Source organism: Chiloscyllium punctatum, chromosome 7, assembly GCF_047496795.1.
Source record: "Chiloscyllium punctatum isolate Juve2018m chromosome 7, sChiPun1.3, whole genome shotgun sequence".
In the NCBI taxonomy this organism is placed as follows: Eukaryota; Metazoa; Chordata; class Chondrichthyes; order Orectolobiformes; family Hemiscylliidae; genus Chiloscyllium; species Chiloscyllium punctatum.
The window spans coordinates 60,740,629-60,765,588 of NC_092745.1; the positions used below are offsets into that span (position 1 = coordinate 60,740,629).

Genomic DNA, 24,960 nt, shown 5'->3' on the forward strand with positions numbered 1-24,960 from the left:
AGGATCCCAAAGTGTTGCGAGTTTCTCCTGGCCCCCGGCCTCAAGCAGTGAAGAGCGGCGGCCGACAGGCTGATTGACAGGTGAGCTCAGCCAACCAGAAGACAGAGCCGAATGCGTGCCTCCAATCGGCGTAGAGCGCGAGCTGGGGCTGCTGCGGGCTCGCGGATGAGCCTGGTTTAGCCGATGCCGCGGAACGGACGGCGTCCAGTGGCATCTCCAACAGGGCTGGGTCCCTGCTGGGGCAATCCAAGCAGGCACTGCCAGCAGATGGGTGGGTGCACTGTGCTGACATGGAGAATGAAGGTATCTTCCAAATATCCTATCGCTACTCTGCATTTCACTGATTCAGTATTCAACACAACTTGTCCCTGAAGTTTTATTTTTAAAAAAACTAAACTAAACGTTATTTTGCGAAGGAATCATCAACCATCGTTTGTATCACCATTCATAGAGTTAGTCAGCGCAATGGAATTTGCGCACAATGTTACCGGGCAGCCCGGACAACTAGAAATATCTCTCGTATTTAGTTTGCTATTTGACAATAGCTCGGTACTTTTACGGCTTTAATAATTATTGTCAAATTTATTAATGCGACATTTCAACAATCTCTTTAAAAGATTAATTAATCAACGGAGTGCGATTTATGTGGAGATGGAAACACACTGAAAAATTACAGTTGACGATTCAAGTAAAAGTCCACTCCTTGCAAGTTACCTCTACTCTCCCTACTTCAATGAAAGCATGTTAATTCGATATCAAACCTCTCCTGTCTTCAGCTCTGTTTAAAACTTCCTCACAACAGTTCTGTATAAAATCTTTCCTCAGAGGTTCTAGAAAAAGTTGTACACCTGAAAATTAACTGTTATGGTTTTTCGACGCGCTGGGCATTTCTAACAGTTTGCTTTTAATTTTTCATCATCTGCAACTTGTTACTTTTTGTCCGTAACCGTCAGGAATAATTCTAAGAGTTACGGACAAAACTATCAGAGGTCAGTAGGACAACGCAAATGTGAGGAAAGTAACGAAAGACAAATACTAGAGTGACTTGAATCATGGAAACGAGGACTCTGAAGTTTTGAATACTGCTCCTGTGAGCCTACTTCAACCCAGCCCGGAGCAAGGGTATTACAATTGGCCTTAGCATCCTGGGAGTAAGGGAATGGGAAATCGGGTAGGTTTCCCAAGTTTGAACATTATCCAGCAATTCCTGATGGAAAGTGAGCATGTGTGGTCATCTGAGGTACTTCTTTGAGATCATTTCTTAAATAGTTGCACAACTGTCCGACATGCACTGCTTTGTAAGGTCGCTGACAACACTTGGGGGGAACATTTTAGTGTAATTCACAGAACCATGGGCCCGCTTCTTCAAAGGAGATGGGGGAGGCGGAAATGCGAAACTTTCACTGAGGAATTCTTTTAACAGATACAAATAAAAAGTTAAAATTTGAATGCTGAAAATTGCAGAAAATTGGGCATGTTCAAGTATTGATTTTGACTCAGTGCTTGAAATGTTAACCTGCCTTTGGGTGGAGATCCTGCTTTCCATTTCTTTAGTCATTTCTCATGTGCCCCTTATAACAGTGAGTGTCTGTCGAGTCAAAGGATAGAGAATCATGTCCATAATTTCTCAAGGTCCATTAGGTGAGGTTCTGCACTGAAAGCACACAATCAGAGAATTGCCTCCTTAGCTTAAAAGGAAAATACACTGGAGAATCATACATCAATGCTGCATCTCTAGACATGAGTAAACTAAACTTTGATAAAATACCTTAATTAACTTTCAAAGTAAAATAGATAGTTGGAGTTTTTTTGCTTGCAGGTTCCATTCCTGACTCCCACTATATTTTAAAAATCAACAGATCCCATGGCCCCACTATCCATCTCAAATCTATCCAAAATCAATCAATACCCTCGCAAGGAGATTGGTGCTCCTGGATTTTTTTTGGGCGTCTTTCTGAAAGGTCAGTGACAGCAAGAAAGTTCAAATGTCAATGAATGCTGAAGCAATCACCCCATCTGGGTGATAATTCTATGTTAAAATCAGTCCACCAATTTACAAAACTATTCTGATGCACACTTCTCTCTCTAATTAATCACCTTATATCCATGCCATCTTCCTTAGTTGGATTCTGCAACTCTCAGACATCACAAATGTTTTCAATGTCTCCGGCTTATTTTGTACAAAATGCACTTGTCTTTATTATTTTAGGGCGATCCTCTACTGGGGAGTTTTCCAGAATTTCTCAGACTGTTCAAACTAGCCCTCTAGTGGAGATCCAAGAGATTAAATTTCCTACAATACTGTGCTTTTCGTACTGTGTATTGATTTACACATTTACAGCATAGCATGGCACTCTCTGCACTATGTTGATATGATTGTTACCTCATTTATTTTAAATGGATTAATGGTTAAATTAAAATAGGGCAGATGAGAAACTACTTTCAATGTATTAATTAATTATTTTGCAGAAAAAATAAAAACAAAGCTTATTTTCAAAATAGTGAGTGTTTGCAAAGTTCTGAAAAGTAGAAAGATTTGGGTGCCCTAGTACATGAATTGCAGGAGCTTTGTATGCTACTATAGCAATTAATAAGGAAAGCTAATAGAATATTATGTTTTATTGCAAAGGGAAGTGAATGCAAGAGGAAGGATGCTGAAATTGACAAGACTGCATCTGGAGTACGTTGTACAGTACTGGTCACCATACTTATTGAGGGATATTAATGCATTGGAAGCAGTTTAGTGAAGGTTTACTAGGCTAATAGCTGGAATGAGTGGATTACTTTAGAAAGAAAGGATAGTCAGGTAATGTTTGGGATGTAGAAGAGTCAGTGGTGGGAATGGAGTACTTTGTCAGTCACTCTAACTCATTTTTATAAATTTAGATTTCCCCTCTCTCCCTAGCACCCCCTCATTTTTTTTTGATGTTAACATTGCCCTTAGCAGGTTTTGCTTTTAATGCACAATTGGCCACATGCGTGTTTTCCTGGTGGTGGAAAAGATATAATAAAATCTATTCACAAGCTACCTTTTTCAATCTTACAATATATGTAAAAAACATATACATGACCACAGGTGGTCTGGGGGAGAAAATAAAAATAAAGGACACCATGTGCCTCTATGCAAAAACAAAAGCACTGCAAAGTAGAATCCTCTTATGGCACAGTGATTGTATCACCTCTCATGGACTGGGAGACCTAGCATCAAGTCCCACCTGCTGCAGAGTTAAAAATCACACAACACCAGGTTATAGTCCAACAGGTTTAATTGGAAGCCCGAAAGCTAGTGTGCTTCCAATTAAACCTGTTGGACTATAACCTGGTGTTGTGTGATTTTTAACATTGTACACCCCAGTCCAACACCAGCTTCTCCAAATCATTGCTGCAGAGGTGTGCAATAAGACCTCTGTATATGTTGATTACAAAAATTGGTTAATTTTCTTTTAAATATCAGTAATAACTAAATTGAAACATTTTAAATCTTGGGAGGACTTCCTAACTGCATGGATATGGAAAGAATGTTTCCTCTTGTGGGAAAGTGGAGGACTGGGGGTCATATTTTAAAACTAAAAGGTCACCCATTAAAATTAGAGATTAGGGGGAAAAAAATCTCAATTATATGCTTTTGGATTTTGCTGATAGTGCAGAATCTTAAAATATTTTTAAGGCACAGGTAAATAGATTTTTGATTACCAAGAGGTAAAAGAATATCAGGAGCATGCAGAAATGTAGAATTGAGGTTAAAATCAGAGACCAGCCATGATTTTATTGAATGGCAGAGCAGTTTCAAAGGGCCAAGTGGCCTATTCATGTTCCTTATTCATATGTTTTTAATGTTCATTCAAAATAGCCTGGAGAGAGATGAAGTTGAACCCCAAATATTTTGTTGATCAAATTTAAACTGGTAACTCTTAGGCAGCAAACTTCCTCTGTAACAAAATCATAATTCTATTTATAAAGAACAGTTTTAATATAAAAGAGCTATTTAAAGTCCTTGCTGTCTTGCTAACATTTCTATCCTAAGGCTGCTGCAGTGTTCCAACAAAGCTCAACACAAGCTGGAGGAACAATGCCTCATTTTCCACTTAGGCACTTCACAGCCTCCAGGATTCAATATTGAATTCAGCAACTTCAGAGCCTGAACACTCTCCTCCATTTGATTACGATATTTGCATGGGTTTCCTCTCAGCAGAGCTGATCCATTTTCTACTATCCATGTCTACCATTAACACCTATTTTGCAGTCAATCTCAGTTTTACTGCCGTGAGCATACCCTTTGACTTTTGCCCTGGGCACCCTCACCATATGTTCCAGCTGTTCCTTCTCCACTTTGTGACCAGCCCCCTTCAGTTCCAAAGAAGAATCACTGGACTCAATTTTGTTTCTGTCTCCACAGATGCTACCAGAGCTGCTGAGTTTCTCTAGCATTTCTGTTTCTATTTTAGAATACAGAAATATGGTAAGGCAATTTGCCCCATCCTGCCTACCGTCATCCTGAGTCTTCTTGCAGAATCCAATTTGGCTTTTTTTAAATTAATTTCTCTGCTCCAAACCTATTCTCAAAAAATCAATCTAGTTCCTTTTAGAATGCTTCAGTGCAGTAAATGATGTACTGCACTTGAACGTTAAATGGTTTGTTTTGTTTTAACACTGTCATCTTGTGTGAGAGTGCTCTCCTTGCTTAGCAGTAAAAAGTGCCACCAATCTTTCTCTAAATAGACTTCATGATAGCACTCATTATTATGAATAAACACACATACACACACACACACCCGGTCAGTACGCATGCAGAAATCATAATATTGTTACATTGCATCACTACATTTACAGTAGCACTGCTGCCACCAGTGCACCCTACTTTTGTCAATATCAGAACTTCAGTGCTGCTGTTACAAATTCTGATGTAGAGGAGCCGGTGTTGGACTAGGATGAACAAAGTTAAAAATCACACGCCAGGTTATAATCTTACAGGTTTATTTGGAAGCACTAGCTTTCTGAACGCTGCTTCTTCATCAGGTTAGCTGTGAAACAGGATCATAAGACACAGAATTTATTGCAAAAGATATTTTGAACAAAACTAAATAGCTGTTAAGTCTTTCATCTTTTAGAATGGGTTGCAGGTTTCGGTTCTTTAATTCTAGCAGCTGTCTCTACGCTTTCATGCTGTCCAGCCAACGTCCACATTAAAGAAGTCAAGACGTGTTCAAGATCTAACTCAAGGGATCCAGAATCTGCTTAACATCCACATAGATAAAACTTGTCAGTTGGGAACCAATGGTTGTAAAATAATAATCTAGATTTTGCAACAGTCATGATGGTGGAAATATCAATGCTCATCATCATTACACTGAATAGAAAGAATCATGTTCTGTTTTCATATGAATGGTAAAATGTAGAAATCCAAAAGGTGCTGTCATTGATTCTACACTTCCCCATATGGCTCACTGTTGTCGTAGTACCCCAATTTGAAATCAGATGGAAGCCAATAAATTAACAAAAACTGCTCTTTTACTCTATTGATTTTGCACTAAAAATGATCAAAAACATTTACCTTGTTTAATGAGGTGTAAATTAATTAATAATGCACTAAGCTCATAACTACACTGATCCTGAAAACTAATATTTCTCAAATAGCAACTTTCTGTACATTGATAAGATATAACACATTAGATTGAGGAGTTTTGAATATTTGCTTGTGATATTTCAGTTTTAAAACGATTTGCCTGAATCATGTATTCGGCTCACTCTAAAATTTTAATTAAACGTGACATAATCTAATTATTTTAGATTCCTGGTTGGCTGTCAGTTAGAATTCTTTAATGTGATTGGCTGCCTATCCTGCTTGTTTCTCCTAAGTTTGATTTGATTTGATTTGATTTATTATTGTCACATGTACCTAGGTACACTGAAAAAGCTTTGTGTGCAGTACAGGCAGATCATATCAGAGAGAGTGCATTAGAGTAATAGAACAGAGTGAAGAATACTATGTTATGGCTGCAGAGAGTGAGATCAACATTTAAATTTAAAATTTGAGAATTCTGTTCAGAAGTTTGATAACAGCAGGGAAGAAGCTATTCTCTAATCTTTTGGTATGTGTGTTTAAGCTTTTGTATCTTGCACTGGATCCAAACAAAAATCAGAAATGGGAATCCCACACCTCAGAAATTATCGAATTTTGTGTATAACTTTCTTTGAGGTCACACATTAGTGCAGCAATACTGTGAATGTTGGGACACTATAAAAGCTGCTTTTTTCAGTAAAGAAACCAAATATAAGGTTGTATCGTGATATATTAAATTGACACAGAAGAAATACATTTCTCAGAAATTACTTATAATGATACAGTCAGTAGAACTACTAAAACCAGTGGAAACTTTGAGACAGTTTGGTTTGTTCAGACATTTATCAGAAATATAGTTACTTTATGTTTGTGAAACAGGAGTTCAATCATTGTGAGTGCTTTTCATTAAACAATTTGTAATTTTTTCACAAACGTAAGCTAATTATCATTATGTTGTCATTGCATTTTGACTCTAAATTTATGGTTGCTTAAAACATATAAGTACAGGTACAAAATTCAAAAAAGGTAATATTCACTTCCAACATTCTAGACCTTCGTTTCTTGTTCAAGTCTTCATTTTCCTGTATCGATTCTTAAAATGGGAAGTGATGGGAATGGCTCTTACCTATGCTTTCAGGATTATAACAGTTACTACACAGCAAAAAGTTACAATATTTAATTTGTTTTAAAGGGCTTGGGGGGATGTCCTGAGAACAGGTGTTATATAAATCGATGACTTTCACTTATGAATCCTGATAAAGTCAAGGAAACAACTTCCAGCTTAGGCGTTTACATCCGGAATAGGTCCCAGAGAGGTTTCTGAATGCATTGTAAATGGCAATGTTATTAACAACCACAGAGAATACCTAGAGTGAACATGAGACATTAAACAGGATATTGTAGAGGCATTTTCATTCGTACTTTGGAATTTGCATCACTGCCTGTAACCACCAAATTACAGTATATATTAACTGGGGTTTTATAATTGAACATTGAACCCAAAACATATCTTTTTCCTTATCAGCTTGATTATTTGAAAGACACATAATACCAGAGCCCACAATTCTCCTTACTAGAAGAAAAAGAAAAGTTCACAAACAGCCCTCTCTGCCTGAATTGTGCAGCACTTTCTTCCAGAAATGGAGGATGCAGTGACAGTAACAATGTACTGGTGAAATGATCCTATTATTGTTTCCTGGAATGACAATTTTATTTTAAAAGATGATTTCTATTGATAAGTCCATGTAAAGGTCAAAGATTAAGAATCTTCCTAGCCCCAAGAACGAAGACAGTAGGTGAGAAGAATTAGGTGAGGAAAGAGCATCTCAGTTATCACAAGCTTAGCTTTGAATATCTTGACAATTTGTATTTGGAAAACTGGGAAGAGTTGGGGCAGAAAGGATCCAATTTTTGAATTCCTGGGAAAGAATGACTTAGAGTCCCAACTTTAACAGAGAGGAAATCAAGAAAATGATGGTCAGAGAAATGCAGCATGGTACATTGTAGCTTAGGAAAGAACAGACGTTCCAATATGGAGTTCAGATGAAAGGCTGCCAACATAAAATGTTGACTCTTTTTTATTTCTCAAGATGCTGCCTGTACTGCTGAGAATTTTCAGTATTTTTATCTTTGTTTCAGATTTCCACCATCCACAGTAATTTGCTTTCGAAGTATTTCCTATATATATGATTTACTCCGACAGAACCTTTGGCTTTTTGTCTAGATTTCAAGCTGCTCTTTATTGGAAAGTTGTTCTTTTTGTTCTGTTTGTTCATCCATATAAATCCACTTAATGGTTTTTAAATTAAACAAGATCCTCTGAGACACTACGGCAGTTCTCTGCTTTCAACAGTGGAATATGTTCTTATAAAACATAAAAAAACTTAAAAGTAATTTTTAACCGTGTTTGCAAATATGTTATTAACAGTCTGCACAGATTTTGGCTGGAAATAGATGAATGATATGAGTTGGGACTTAACCCTCATAATCGTGTAAAAGCCAAAACACTCCAGAATAAGATTAAAGAAATGAGCCTTTATCTTATCAATAGCTTTCCCACTTCTGAGCCAGAAGGTGAGGGCTGTAGACCAAACACCCTCATTGAGTAGTGGCTAGAATATGATCTCTAACACAGGTTAACGTTTGCCACGATACATATATATGGAAGAAGTAACTACTAGTTCAGTGGTGGGACAAGGCTCAGGTCCTGCCACAGGTAGCTCCAGTGAGGTGAAGCCAGAGCAGCAGCTCAGAGTATTGAGTTGAGGTGCAGTGGGAACCAGGGTGAGAATAATTTTGTATCCAATGGATACAGACACCTGTATCGTGAGTGTAAGTTGTGTACTCTGGCCTTGGTTGGAGTCTGTCCAAGAAGAACACTCTCACCAAATTAAAACCACATGAAAGGCACGCCCAAATTATGTGAGACCTGAGTCACAACCTGCCTTAAGGCAGAAAGCAGCAGATGGATTGAAGAAATTTATAAAAGATCAAAAACCAATTCAAGACATAAATGATGAATAAATTTATTTATCATCTAGTATTATATCTGTATCAGTTTGGTTTTCAATTGCAAAAGTAATCAAATACAATTAAGCAAATTAAATTCATTTGGCGATTTAGTTAACTCTGATTATACATGAACTTCTGAAACTTTACAGTAAAAATTCTGCTTGGAGGAAAGCTGCTTCATCAGTCAAAGGACTTTCATTTTCACTTGCATGATTATGCACATGATGGAACTCCTGCAAAAATGCAATACATTAAGCATTTAAACCCAAAACGCAAGATTGTGAACACACTCCAATAATAATTACACAGATATAATACATGAGAAAATAGCTGTTATTTTACAAGAGGCTCTTTGATTCAATCCAGTCATCTCAAACCTGATGAGATCAAGGTACAATGCTGATTTTCCATCCCAATCAGTTTTATTCTCCATTAAATTCATTGGAATGATATCATGCAGAGTGTAAACTCAGTGCTGCATTCAATTTTGTGGCTTTCTGGTCACTGGGTTAATTTAAGATTGTTGGTTTTGCATCCAGACAACACAATGTATTTAACTTACTCAACTAATCTTATCTTGAAAATCTCATTTGATTTGTATGTATATTTTTGGTTAATCATGCAAGAGGTGTAGGATTCACCAGCTAGACCAGCATTTAGTGCCAATCCCTAATTTCCCTCAAGAAAGTTGTGTAAATTGTCTTCTTTCCACCCATGTAGTGTAGATATACATACAGAATGCCTACGGATAGTGTTCCACAATTTTGACCCAACAACTGTAAAGAAACAGCAATATAGTTCCAAGTGAGGATGTTGAGTGGCTTGGAGGGGAACTTATTTCCTTGCATCTCTGCCTTTGTCCTTCTGGGTGGTAGAGGTTAGAAATTTGGATGGTGAAGTCGGGGAGAATTGCTGTAGTGGAAACTGTAGATAGTACACGCTGCTGCCACTGAGAGTCAATGGTGGAGGCAGTTCATATTACAGGGGATGAATGTTGTGCCAATTGAGTCAGCTGCTTTGACCTGTTTGTTGTGTTTGTGGGTTCATTCAAGCACTAAGTAGTCTAGCATGGATAAGGATAGCCATCTTTTTAGGTAAAAACAATGACTGCAGATGCTGAAAACCAGATTCTGGAGTAGAGTGGTACTGGAAAAGCACAGCAGTTCAGGCAGCGTCCGAGAAGCAGGAAAATCAACGTTTTGGGCAAAAGCCCTTCATCAGGAATACAGGCAGAGTGCCTGAAGGGTGGAGAGATAAATGAGAGGAGGGTGGGGATGGGGAGAAAGTAGCATAGAGTACAATAGGTGAGTGGGGGTGGGGATGAAGGTGATAGTTCAGGGAGGAGGGTGGGGGAAGGTAGCAAAGAGTACAATGGGTGGATGGGGGTGGGATGAAGGTGATAGGTCAGAGAGGAGGGTGGAATGGATAGGTGGAAAAGAAGATAGGCCAGTAGGACTTGTCATGGGGATGGTGCTGAGCTGGAAGTTTGGAACTGGGGTGAGGTAGGAGAAGGGGAAATGAGGAAACTGGTGAAGTCTACATTGATGCCCTGGGGTTGAAGTGTTTCAAGGCGGAAGATGGTGAGTGCGCCAACCAGCACTGCACCCCCTTTATCTGCTGGCTTAATGGTGAGTGCGCCAGACTACCACTGATAAAGCCAGCAGATAAAAGGAATGCAGTGGTAGTCTGGCACACTGACCTCTACACCGCTGAAGCCAGACACCAACTTGAGAACACCTCCTCCTACCGCCCCCTCGACCATGACCCCACCTCCATCACCAAACCATCATCTCCCAGATCATACAGAACCTCATCACCTCAGGAGATCTCCCACCCAAATCTTCTAACCTCATAGTCCGGGAACCCCGCACTGCCTGGTTCTATCTCCTTCCCAAGATCCACAAGCCTGACCACCCTGGCCGACCCAATGTCTCAGCATGCTCCTGCCCCACTGAACTCATCTCTACCTACCTCGACACTGTCCTATCCCCCCTAGTCCAGGAACTCCCCACATACATTCAAGACAGCACCCATGCCCTCCACCTCCTCCAAGACTTCCATCTCCACAGCCCCCAACGCCTCATCTTCACCATAGATATCCAACCTCCATCCGTCATGACCAGGGCCTCCAAGCCCTCCATTTCTTCCTCTCCTGACGTCCCCAACAGTACCCTTCCACCGACACTCTCATTCATTTGGCCGAACTAGTCTTCACCCTTCACAATTTCTCCCACTTCCTCCAGACCAAAGGGATAGCAATGGGCATCCGTATGGGCCCCAGCTATTCCTGCCTCTTTGTTGGCTAAGTAGAACAGCCCATCTTCCATAATTACACTAGCACCTCTTCCTCCGCTACATTGATGACTGCATTGGTGCCACCTCGTGCTCCCGCGAGGAGGTTGAGCAATTCATCAACTTCTCCAACACATTCCACCCTGACCTTAAATTTACCTGGACCATCTCTGACACCTTCCTCCCCTTCCTGGACCTCTCCATCTCCATTAATGACGACCGACTAAACACTGACATTTTTTACAAAGCCACAGCTACCTGGATTACACCTCTTCCCACCCTACCTCCTGCAAAAATGCCATCCCGTATTCACAATTTCTCCGCCTCCGCCGTATCTGCTCCCAGGAGGACCAGTTCCACCACAGGACTCACCAGATAGCCTCCTTCTTTAGAGACCGCAATTTCCCTTCCCACGTGGTTAAAGATGCCCTCCAATGCATCTCGTCCACATCCCACACCTCCGCCCTCTGACCCCACCCCTTCAACCATAACAAGGACAGAATCCCACCTGGTGCTCACCTTCCACCCTACCAACCTTCGCATAAACCAAATCATTCGCCGACATTCCCACCACCTCTAAACGGACCCCACCACCAGGGATATATTTCCCTCCCCACCCCTTTCCGCCTTCCACAAAGACCGTTCCCTCCGTGACCACCTGGTCAGGTCCACGCCCCCCCCCAACAACCCACCCTCCCGTCCTGGCACCTTCCCCTGCCACCGCAGAAATTGAAAAACCTGCACCCACACCTCCTCCCTCACCTCCATCCAAGGCCCTAAAGGAACCTTCCACATCCATCTAAGTTTTACCTGCACATCCACCAATATCATTTATTGTATCCGTTGCTCCCGATGCGGTCTCCTCTACATTGGGGAGATTGGATGCCTCCTAGCAGAGTGCTTTAGGGAACATCTCTGGGACACCCTCACCAATCAACACCACTGCCCTGTGGCCCAACATTTTGACTCCCCCTCCCACTCTGCCGAGGACATGGAGGTCCTGGGCCTCCTTCACCGCCACTCCCTCACCGCCCGACGCCTGGAGGAAGAACGCCTCATCTTCCGCCTCAGAACACTTCAACCCCAGGGCATCAATGTGGACTTCACCAGTTTCCTCAATTACCCTTCCCCCACCTCACCCTAGCCATCTTTTTAGTCTATCAAGAATAATCTTGTTTAATGAATAAGAAAAACTTTATTGCATTTCTTCAACTATTTACAAATTACATGAATGTAATCTATATTACCATAGAGACTGTTGGGAGCAAACACCTCTGATCTATCTTGAACCCGGTCCTACTTTACTCTTTGACTGAGTCTCCATGACATCACCTTGTGGTTAGCACTTATTGCATTCAGTCAAATATTAACTATCACAGAATCATAGAATTCCTACAGCGTGGAATCAAACCTTTTCGCCCTGCAAGTCCAGACTGACCAACCAAAGAACATTCCACCAGATCCACCTCTCACCCTATCCCTGTAACCCTGCATTTCCCATAGCTAATCCATTTAGCCTGAACATCCTCAACACTATGGGCAAGTTAGCATGGCCAATCCACGTAACCTTCACATCTTTGGACTATGGGAGGAATCCGGTGCACCCAAAAGAAACCCACATAGTCATGAGGAGAATGTGTAAATTCCATGCAGTCACCCAAGGATAGAATCAAACTGGGGTTCCTGGTGCTGTGAGGTAGCAGTGCTAACCAGTGAGCCACCGTGATGCCCTGCAGACTCTTTCACATATAACACCGGATAGTGTTGAACGTCTTGAATGTGCACCTAGTCAAGTGGAGAGTATTCCATCACACTTGTGACTTGAGTCTTCTAGATGATGGAAAGGCTTGGGAAATCAGGAATGGAGTTACTCACAACAGGATTTCCAGCCTCTGATCTAGGATATTAAGATTGGGGTTTCAGTGATAGCAATGCCATTGAATGTCAAGGAGAGTTAGTTTCTGTCTCGTTAGAAATGGTCATTTCCTGGCACTCATGTGAGGCAAATGTCACTTGCCACTTACTGGCCCAAGCCCGAATGTTGGCCAGATGTTGCTGCGTATGGACGCGCACATCTTTATCTGATGAATCGTGAATGGTGCTGAACATTGTGTAATCATTAGCAAACATTTCACCACTGCCCTTACAATGGATGGAAAGTAATTGATAAAGCAGCTGAAGATGTCTGTGCCAAGGACACTATCTTGAGGAAATCATGCTGCAATGTCCTGGGACTGTTTTATAATGTTTAAAACGTCAGATCGACAGGCATCATGAAAAAGCCAAGGAAACAAGTTAGGCTTTTAGCTGACATATAAATTGTTTTATTGTACAATAAAAGTGTAAGCTGAGAGACGAGGACCTAGCCTGTTTTGTGTTAACCCCCTTGATCGATTAGTGATTTAATCACACAGCAGTGACTTCAGACTTTGGTACCCATCATTAACTTTCCTACAACTAAACATGTACCTAGTCTGTAACCTGCCTTAATTTTAATTCTGCATTGTTTGTTATGCATTCAGTCACATATTGCTAAATCTAATTTTATAAATGATATGGTACTAATGAAGTAACTTTTGCAATCCACATTCAATGTATTTATTGGACTTATTCCCAAAAACTTCCATAAATCTTCTAACTTTTAATTGATGTTTATTGTTACACATGTGCACAGGCCAAGCTGGATTAAATAATGTTAGCACACTGAACGAATATAATTACATTGGAGTGCAGCCAACATTTCTTCATGGTGACATCTTGAGGAGCCGTCACCCTTTTTTCCTTGTAAATGTAAACTCAAAACTAGGGCACCCTCTAAAGGTATATGTGCAACATTACATTGCATTTTCATACCTCTTCATACAATTTCTGTCAAATTCTGGTAGCAAACTTTCATGACAGCTACAGGTCATACTTTGAGTCAATAAAAACAATCCTCATGATGGGCAGATTTCAGAACAGAACTGGAACAATGCAGCAGTTGATTCCATTTGGCCTTCAATATACAATAGCTGTCATTTGGTGATGACCTCAGATTCTATGGCAGCACAAGCGAGTCATGTCTCTTATACAGCCAGCTCTAGACCACTCACACCTAAGGAGAAATCACAACATGGTATAAGGGGCTGCAGAGATCTATTCGCCTGAATGCCAGTGCAATTTTTAATTTTCATCTGAAGAAGTAACTCTTCTGTTGACCTTTTGTGATGTCAAAAGCAAAAAGCAAGTCTGGGTCAAAAGTTTGGAAAAAGTGTGTTTAACATCAGGTGCATTGCAGTCTGTCTGAAGACCAAGCACTGTCATATTCTGGGGATAACCTCTTACCCTGCATTAATCATCATGTTCAAGCTAATGTTGCAAATTATGCATTATGTATGGGAATATGGAGAAGGTTATTGCAACTTTGGCCTTGCCCAGAAGACTCACAAAGAGCTAACATTATACATATATTTAAGAAGCAGGATGAATATAGCCAGGGATCCATAGCCCACTTAGCTGAACATAAGTTGTTGAGAAAATATTGCTACTTCTCCTAGAGAGGATAAAAAATAATCTAGAAACTCAAAATATGACATGAATATTCAGCATGGGTTACAGAATGGAAAAGTTTATTTGAATAACCGCATCCGTTTTTCTGAGGAGGTAACAGAGAGTTATGCAACACATGTAATATGTAACTTTCCAAACTGTATCCAATATCCTCATGAATAAGGTTAAGCAAGTGGAGTCTGGGACAAATGGCAAAAGAGGAGCAAGAAAGAAAGCAGACAGTAGGAGGAAATAGTATGTATTCAATGTGTCAAAAGGTGAGCAATGGTACCCCAAAAGATTCAGTGCTTGGACTTCTATTGTTCATAATTTCTATTTGAAACTTTAGAATAAGAAACACAGATTTCTAAATTTGCAGATAACACTGAATGGGGAGGATAGCAAAGACTGAGAAGAACGACAACAAATTGCAAGACAACATGAGTATAAAATTGGCAAAACAAATTTCAACACAGCTAAATATGAGGCATAGCATTTTTGCGAGAAAATAAAAAAGTCAATGAAGGAGGAATAACAGCAAGGGGTCAGGGAATACAATTGCTGCAAATTTGTACCTTGATTAGATCATACTGCAAGTACTGTGTGTCATGTTACAAAAAGGGAATACAGTCACTGGGAAAAATATTTTCAAGAATGAAACGAGAACTCATAGGTTATGTCTATTGGTAAAAGGTGAACAACCTGTGAGCAGTTACTTCTGAATGTTGATGGGTAAATAATAGACATCTTCATAATTACAATAGGATTTGATAGAATTGACACAGAAGGAACGTTTCTGCTTGTGGTCAAACCAGAGACCAACAGTGTAAGATGGTTAATAAATAAAATAAGGAGTCATGAAAAAATCTCTTAACTCAGAGAGACGTCAGAATGTGAAACCTGCTACCATGGAATGTAGGTAAGGTGAATACTATAGATACATTTAAAGGGGAGCACATAGAGAAGACAGAATAGATGGTTTTGTTGAATGGTAGATGAGGAATGATGGAAGGTCTTTTAGAAGGTCGTGGTTTTCAAAGGATTATATTATGTTGACTCCAATTATTCTATAGATGTTATGCACAGTCTTTGGATGCAGATAGGGAGTTCTATTCTAGGTTTTAGAGGAAGCAGATAGATCAGTACTAACTCCCTGAGGCCCTTGGAATTCTGCCTGACCAAACATAGCCATACTTATTGCTGTCATTTAATAAACCTTCTTGTCATCTAAGAACAGTGCATCTTCCGACAACACTCTATGGTGGTCCATCTTCTACTAATCACTAAATCGGTCCCAAGACAAAGTAAAAACAATGGAGAACTGGTGGCAGTGAATTACCTCTGACAACCAATACCCAATACCTCATAAGTTTCTAGGAGTGGTCATCTGATAAATGCAACATGAGAAAGATCAACTAGAACATAAATACCAATAGTTAGGCTGAACAGCCTCTTTCTCTGGCACATGCTATATATGGTTAGATTTAGAGCCCATTAAATAAACTTCCCAAACTTCATTCCTATTTCATCATAAAACTGGTGTTGTATAACTGGACGGATGTGGAAGTGGCATAGTGCAAATGAAAGTCTGTATTGACAGAAAGTATCGGCCAAATGTTTCCTTTCAACTTCTGCCTGACATTTCAACTCAGTGATACACACTTAAATATATGGTCGATCTGTAAAAAGTATTATGATAGCATTTGTATATTGCAGATTCATGAAAAAATGAGATACCATTTTTAGTATTTATCCTTTCCAGTTGACAAGAGGGTCTCTTGAAGTGCAACTTCAGCAGCATCAAACAGACAGTAATGGATTTGCGGCGAAAGTGAGGACTGCAGATGCTGGAGCTTCGAGTTAAGATTAGAGTGGTGCTAGAAATGCACAGCAGGTCAGGCAGCATCCGAGGAACAGGAAAATTGACATTTCAGGCAGGAGTCTAATGGATTTGCGTAGTTGGACACCTTGCGTAGTATTCTGTTATGTTGATATCACTGCCATTTTTTGTCTTCACCTCCAAAAGGACATTGTAAAATAGTTCCATGAGCATAAGGTACATAGCAGTAACTCAACCAAACCTCCTAATGTATAGATTTAGATTATGAGCTCCAGCACTCACACACCACTACTGCCATTTCAGCTGACAACAGTGAGATAAAGGTCTGAGTTTGGAAGAAAGATCTTCAATTAGTGCTTGTGGAATGTACCATTGTATGATTCAAGTAGTTTCAGAATAAGACAGATAAAAATAAATTAGTCAGCAATCTTTCAGCCCATTGGGGCCTGCATGGCACATTGGAAGAACAATCCAAAACTAACTCCATTGTCCCATTATCTATCCAAAGACCTGTATCTTGCTCTGCTTCAAATATTTTTCAAATTGCCCTTAAAGATGAATGGTCTCTGCATGGTCTCATGTTCATGCCCTCTGGTAAAGTAACCCACTGTGTTTCAATCTGAGCATAAAGAAATTTCTCCTAACTTTCACGTCAATTATAATTTGAAATGGATGATCATTCAATGCTAAACCAGATGCAGTAGCTTTTTCATGTAGATATTCTGCTTTCCCAGCTCCACTGGAAATCATCTCATAACTAGAGTTTCTTATTTCCTATATTATTCTGGTGAATTCATGTTGTTTACATAAATTTAAGATCCTTTCTCTTGTGTATCAGCCAAAATTGCATAGTCTCCTAAGTCAGACTTAATCAAAGTTTAAGTGAAATTCATCATTAATTTTCAACTCTTGTACTCTGTTGGGTTTTCTTAGTTTTTTTGATTTACAGTCACAATTATATAGTTAGAACACCCAAGATTAAATTAAATCACATCATAAATATTTTTCCATTAATTGTATTCCCACTCATTCCTTTCTTTTGTCCAGATATGTTTGACCACATTTATCCACATTAAGTTGCATCTGCTACCTGTTTATCCTTTTCTTTAACCTGTCAGTGTCTTCCTGAAGTCTTTTAAAACTTCTCACAATAATGCAAACTCCCTGCTATTATATCATCAGCGAATTTTAAGTTTGTCTTTCCCTTTACTCAAGTCCAAATTACCCAAAGGCAACAATGGGCTCAGCGCTGACCACTGGTAGTCCCATTAACCTTAACTTCTTGTCTCTTTGTTTCCTGTTCATACAGTTATGTAAAGAAATTAAGATGATCAACAACTACAATTTGCATTCTTATAGCAGCGAGCTATTACTTAAGTGCAGCAACCGACATTTATTTTGGGATTAGTTTTAAAGATCTCCCTTGTGAAGGAGTGTAAAGTATGCCACTGTTTTATATTAACTTAAAATATCACGGTGCGTGATATTTAAGCCCATTTTCTGTTAATTTCAATCTAGACAGTACTCTGCTTGGTAAAAAGCAAAATTCAGAGCAGAGTGTGACCAAATAAAATTGATCCCAATTTACACCACGGCTTCTTTACCTAAACTTGCCCTCATCAAAAACTATGCTGACCTTACTTCAACAAGCACCAAATCCCAATCACATGGCACCCCTGTACTTGCTAAGTTACAATGGTTTCCAGACCAAAATGCCTTCATCTCAAAATTTTTATCCTTGTTTTCAAATCACTCTTTCTTCACTAACTCCATAACTTCTTCCAGCTGTACAAGTTTTCAGACTTCTCTGCACTTCTTCCAACTTGCTAATCCTGAGTTTTTATTGTTGCAACTAATGACAAGCAATAAATTCAGTTCCTTTGTCCTAAGCTTTGGAATTCCCAACTTAAATCTCTTTGCAAGTTTATTTCTCTCTCATCCATTAAGAGGCACCCGAAGATCTACATCTTTGGTCAAAACATTATCATCAGTCCTAATATCTCAATCTGTGACTGGGTGTCCAATTGTCATTGAAATACTCTTGTTTAAAGAACATTAATGTTTTGTTACATTAAAGATATATAAATGCAGGTTGATTTTTTTTATTTGAAATGTAAATTTGTGTTCGTGGATGTCATGTCTCTCCTATCAAAGAAGACCATCATCAAAGCTTGCTCGGTCCCACAATATTTTGTTTACATTACAGAACACAATTATATATTATGAGTGTAAAATATGTATTGTAAGCAGAATAGTGGCAACAAAAAAGTAAAGTCCTCACACCATCTCTCCCATCAAAAACATAAATATATTCATCAATTTTTTTTCAATTCTTAGACTTTCCAATTTAATTTCTTGTTGATATAACTGGGCAGGGAAGTAAACATGATACAAAAGAGCTGGAAATTTTCAACTTCTTTCACGACTTTCCTTTCTTGCAGGAAACGTTCTTGCCAACTTTTTCCACAGCTGCTGATTTTAAGATCTGGATTGTAAATGAAATTCACTTATGCCACTCTTACAAATCACTAATCTTGAGTCTATGGTTACAGCAAGACAATGTTTCTTCTGTTCAGCGAAACATGCAATTTTAATTTTTTGTTTATACCTTTACCATTGATTTATGTATGTTTTATATTTTTGCCGCTGTTCCCTTTTTACTCTTTTTTCACATTTCATATGATTTATGATTCCCAAATTGCGCATTTCCTGTACCTGACATATTTTTTTTGTCTGGACTTGCTGGCCGCACCTTTTGTATATTTTCCTGTTTAAGAGGTAAGTGTGAACAAACTAACAAAAAAAATTAAGAGATGAAAAAAAACCCACAAATGCTGTAAATCAGAAAACGATGGAAATACAGAGCTTGTCTGCCTGCATTTTAAAATGGTAGACACACTAATATCAGATGGAGACCCCACATCAGAACTGAAATGTTTAATCTAAACCGAGATAGTTTATAGAACCGATGAAAGCAAAGAAGGGATGACTAAGAATGGGCATTCCAGGAATACTGTTATAGATGACTTAGTAGTTTGTAAACTTCTTTCAGAGATGGATTGTGTTAATGTTGTGTAATGTATTCAATGTGCAAATGTTAATCTTAAATGTTAATGCTAACTTTCTCTGCTGGGTAGTTATTCATTTTGATATATGAAAATCTATGTAAATATGTCTTGTTATCTATAAGTGATTTACTAATTTGCTTCACCTAGTCTCTGCTTCTGCATTTGTTTTTGTCTTTCTGTATTTTTATTTGCTGTTTGAATTTCCCTGGTATTTGCCTGCCCCTTAATAGCAAATTGTTTTCAGCAATAAACTAAAACCAGCAAACAGCATTCTATCTAAACACAAACTAATCAGGTATAAAATATAACTGAAAATGTGTTGCTGGAAAAGCACAGCAGAAAAACATGTTCCAGAAAAACATGTACTTACCCCCACACTCTGGGTTCATCAACTCTTCCAGAAAACTCACTTTCTCCTATAAAATGTAACTGACCTGTCTCTGTCCAACTGGTGCGACTTGTCGAGGATTTCCATGATTTTGCATTATCGAGAAATAAAGAACTGAATAACTTGTTTGACAATGTCAACTGATCTCACATAAGCTGAACACAGATTCAGCCCAAGAAAGTGGGGATAATAGGAGGAAAACTTATTTAAAGAATTTCGCTAATTTAACATTAATTGATATTTTCTTTGCAGCTTTTATTATCTAAGTGTTAGGGGAAAGTGAGGACTGCAGATGCTGGAGTACCAGAGTTGAAAAATGTGGTGCTGGAAAAACACAACAGGCCAGGGCTGTGGAGGAGGAGAAGAATCGACGTTTCGGGCATAAGCCCTTCTTCAGGAATTGTCTAAGTGTTGCTAATCGTTTTCAGGCACGCCCCGACATTTGTGTCTTGATGACTAAGAGAATAGTATTGGGATAGAGGTTTCTCATCTGCAGTCATTTTTGTTCTTCGAGAAACACATATCCCTGAGGAGAGCCTCCTCCGGACCAATCAAGTCTGTCCTGAAGAGGGCGCCAGCATTTGCCCCGATCAAATATGGCGTCGCCCCGATCCAATATGGCGTCGCCCCGCCCCAATGGTGACGGTAAGTTGTGCGTCGTTGCTGACGCAAGAAGCGTGCGCCGGCGGCGGGATGGCGGCTCGGTGAGCTGTTTGAATCGGAAAGCGCGGGAGCGGCCTGGGTCGGAGACGGGCAGAAAGGAAGGAAGGAGGGAGGAAGGGAGACAGAGAGAAAGGAGGAGACGGTAGTAGCAACATGGAGCAGCCCCCGGGCTTTTGGTTCATCCGCAAGGTGAGAGCCGCCGGCTGCTGTTAGGCCTCCCTGGCCATGAGGGTCACGTTCAGATCTTCATCTGCTGTTCTGGGACAACAGGAAAAGTTAACTCTTCCTTAACTCTCCCCCTCCCCATGCACCAGCATGAATCCACTGAAAGTAATGTTGAATGGGATGCATGGTGTCTGACCCTTCCTGGCCCCAACAGTACAGTACAGTATTTAGAACATTGAACAACACAGCGCAGAACAGGCCCTTCGGCCCTAGATGTTGCGCTGATCTGTGAACTATTCTCAGCTGGTCCCTTAACACTATCCCAAAATCATCCATGTGCTTATCAAAGGATTGTTTAAATCTCCCTAATGTGGCTGAGTTGACTACATTAGCAGGTAGGGCATTCCACGCCCTTACCACTCTCTGCATAAAGAACATTCCGCTGACATCTGTCTTAAATCTATCACCCCTCAATTTGTAGTTATGCCCTCTCGTACGAGCTGACGTCATCCACAAGACCCCACCACCAGGGATATATTTCCCTCCCCACCCCTTTCCGCCTTCCGCAAAGACCGTTCCCTCTGTGACTACCTGGTCAGGTCCACACCCCCCTATGACCCACCCTCCCATTCTGGCACTTTCCCCTGCCACCGCAGGAACTGTAAAACCTGTGCCCACACCACCTCCCTCACCTCTATCCAAGGCCCTAAAGGAGCCTTCCACATCCATCAAAGTTTCACCTGCACATCCACCAATATCATTTATTGTATCCGTTGCTCCCGATGTGGTCTCCTCTACATTGGGGAGACTGGGCGCCTCCTAGCAGAGCGCTTTAGGGAACATCTCCGAGACACCCGCACCAATCAACTAAACCGCCCCGTGGCCCAACATTTCAACTCCCCCTCCCACTCTGCCGAGGACATGGAGGTCCTGGGCCTCCTTCACCACCGCTCCCTCACCACCAGACGCCTGGAGGAAGAACGCCTCATCTTCCGCCTCGGAACACTTCAACCCCAGGGCATCAATGTGGACTTCAACAGCTTCCTCATTTCCCCTTCCCCCACCTCATCCTAGTTTCAAACTTCCAACTCAGTAACTGTCTCCTTGACTTGTCCGACCTGCCTATCTTCTGTTCCACCTATCCACTCCACCCTCTCCTCCTTGACCTATCACCTTCATCTCCTCCCCCACTCACCCATTGTACTCTATGCTACTCTCTCCCCACCCCCACCCTCCTCTAGCTTATCTCTCCATGCTTCAGGCTCACTGCCTTTATTCCTGATGAAGGGCTTTTGCCCGAAACGTTGATTTCGCTGCTCGTTGGATGCTGCCTGAACTGCTGTGCTCTTCCAGCACCACTAATCCAGTACAAGTCTTTCTCTGTCTACCCTATCTAATCCTCTGATCATCTTGTATGTCTCTATCAAATCCCCTCTTAGCTGACTTCTTTCCAATGAGAACAGACCCAAGTCTCTCAGCCTTTCCTCATAAGACCTTCTCTCCAAACCAGGCAACATCCTGGTAAATCTCCTCTGCACCTTTTCCAATGTTTCCATATCCTTTCTGTAATGAGGCGACCAGAACTGTACACAATATTCCAAGTATGGCTGCACCGGCGTTTTGTATAGTGGCAGCATGATATTGCAGTTCCAGAACTCAATCCCTCTACCAGTGAAACCGAGCACACTGTATGCCTTCTTAACAGCACTATCCACCTGGGTGGCAACTGTCAGGGATCTATGGACTCCAAGATCCCTCTGCACATCCACACTACCAAGAATCTTTCCATTGACCAAGTGCTCTGCCATCCTGTTATTCTTCCCAAAGTGCCTCACCTCACATTTGGCTGCATTGAACTCCATTTGCCACCTCTCAGCCCAATTCTGCGGTTTATCCAAGTCTCCCTGCATCCTGTAACATTCTTCCAAACTGTCCACTACTCCACCGACTTTAATGTCGTCTGCAAATTTACTAATCCATCCACCTATGCCTGTGCCTAAGTCATTTATAAAAATGACAAACAGCAGTGGTCCCAAAACAGATCCTTGTGGCACACCACTAGTAACTGGACTCCGGACTGAATATTTTCCATCAACCACCACTCGCTGCCTTCTTCCAGAAAGCCAGTTTCTAAGCCAAACTGCTAAATCACCCTCAATTCCATGCCTCTGCATTTTCTCCATCAGCCTACCATATGGAACCTTATCAAAGGCTTTACTGAAGTTCATGTACACCACATCAACTGCCCTACCCTCATCTACATGCTTGGTCACCTTGTCAAAAAATTCAATGAGGTTTGTGAGACACGACCTGCCCTTGATGAAACCATGTTGACTATCTGAAATCAAATTGTTGTTTGGTAGATGATTATAAATTTTACCTCTCATAATCCTTTCCAAAGCTTAGTATCTCCAGTTAAGACATAGAAGTGGAAGTAAGGCCATTCGGCCCATCGAGGCTACTCCGCCATTCAATCATGGCTGATGGGCATTTCAACTCCACTTACTCGTATTCTCCCCGTAGCCCTTAATTCCTTGTGACATCAAGAATTTATCAATTTCTGCCTTGAAGACATTTAGCGTCCCAGCCTCCATTGCACTCTGCGGCAATGAATTCCACAGGCCCACCACTCTCTGGCTGAAGAAATGTCTCCGCATTTCTGTTCTGAATTTACCCCCTCTAATTCTAAGGCTGTGTCCACGGGTCCTAGTCTCCTCACCTAACGGAAACAATTTCCTAGCGTCCACTCTCTCCAAGCCATGTATTATCTTGTAAGTTTCTATTAGATCTCCCCTTAATCTTCTAAACTCCAATGAATACAATCCCAGGATCCTCAGCTGTTCCTCATATGTCAGACCTACCATTCCAGGGATCATCTGTGTGAATCTCCGCTGGACACGCTCCAGTGCCAGTATGTCCTTCCTGAGGTGTGGGGACCAAAACTGGACACAGTACTCCAAATGGTGCCTAACCAGAGCTTTATAAAGTCTCAGTAGCACAACGGTGCTTTTATATTCCAACCCTCTTGAGATAATTGACAACATTGCATTCGCTTTCTTAATCACGGACCCAACCTGCATGTTTACCTTTAGAGAATCCTCAACTAGCACACCCAGAACCTTCTGTACTTTGGCTTTATGAATTTTCTCACCGTTTAGAAAGTAGTCCATGCTTGTATTCTTTTTTCTGAAGTGCAAGACCTCGCATTTGCTCACATTGAATTCCATCAGCCATTTCCTGGACCAATCTCACAAACTGTCTTTATCCTTCTGCAGCCTCCCCACTTCCTCGGTACTACCTGCCTGTCCACTTAACCTTGTATCATCAGCAAACATCGCTAGAATGCCCCCAGTCCCCTCATCCAGATCATTAATATATAATCTGAACAGCTGCGGCCCCAACACTGAACCCTACGGGATACCGCTTGTCACCAGCTGCCATTCCGAAAAAGAACCTTGTATCCCACCTCTCTGTCTTCTGTCAGACAGCCAATCCTCAATCCATACCAGTAGCTCACTTCGAACACCATGGGCCCTCACCTTGCTCAGCAGCCTTTCATGTGGCACCTTATCAAAGGCCTTTTGAAAATCTAGGTAGACCACATCCACTGGGTTTCCCTGGTCTAACCTACTTGTCACCTCTTCAAAGAACTCCAATAGGTTTGTCAGGCATGACCTCCCCTTACTAAATCCATGTTGACTTGTTCTAATCAGACCCTGCTCTTCCAAGAATTTAGAAACCTCATCCTTAATGATGGCTTCTAGAATTTTACCAACAACCGAGGTTAAGCTGATTGGCCTATAATTTTCCATCTTTTGCCTTGATCCTTTCTTGAACAAGGGGGTCACAACAGCAATCTTCCAATCATCCGGGACTTTCCCTGACTCCAGTGACTTTTGAAAGATCTCAACCAACGCCTCCGCTATTTCCTCAGCCACTTCCCTCAGAACTCGAGGATGAAGCCCATCAGGGCCAGGAGATTTATCAATTTTAAGACCTTTTAGCTTTTCTAGCACTTTTTCTCTTTTGTAATGGCAACCATACTTAACTCAGCCCCCTGACTCCCTTTAATTGTTGGGATATTACTCATGTCTACCACTGTGAAGACTGATGCAAAGTACTTATTAAGTTCTCCTGCTATTTCCTTATCTCCCATCACTAGGTTTCCAGCATCAGTTTGAAGTGGCCCAATGTCTACTCTTGCCTGTCGTTTGTTTATTATGTATTGAAAGAAACTTTTACTATCATTTCTAATATTACTGGCTAGCCTACCTTCATATTTGATCCTCACCTTCATACTTGATCCTCTCCTTCCTTATTTCTCTCTTTGTTATCCTCTGTTTGTTTTTGTAGCCTTCCCAATCTTCTGATTTCCCAGTGCTCTTGGCCACTTTATAGGATCTCTCTTTTTCTTTAATACATTTCCTGACTTCCTTTGTCAGCC

General features: G+C 40.8%; 1 protein-coding gene and 1 long non-coding RNA gene across 3 annotated transcripts in view; one reads left to right on the forward strand and one right to left on the reverse strand.

Moving 5' to 3' along the window:
• Positions 1–13,496: 13,496 nt before the first annotated feature.
• On the reverse strand, positions 13,497–20,299 carry LOC140479698 (uncharacterized). Its single transcript, XR_011961100.1, has 2 exons — positions 19,671–20,299; positions 13,497–13,958 (listed from the first exon to the last, which is right to left on the reverse strand). It is a non-coding gene; the product is annotated as an uncharacterized lncRNA (long non-coding RNA).
• A 62-nt stretch (positions 20,300–20,361) lies between these two features.
• ndc1 (NDC1 transmembrane nucleoporin) overlaps positions 20,362–24,960 on the forward strand; it is a 31,477-nt gene continuing 26,878 nt past the window's right edge. For both annotated transcript variants that reach the window (XM_072573723.1, XM_072573724.1), the window contains exon 1: positions 20,362–20,540. In XM_072573723.1, the coding sequence (XP_072429824.1) occupies positions 20,505–20,540 (36 nt within the window). In that variant the 5' untranslated portion in view covers positions 20,362–20,504. The remainder of the gene's footprint in view (positions 20,541–24,960) is intronic.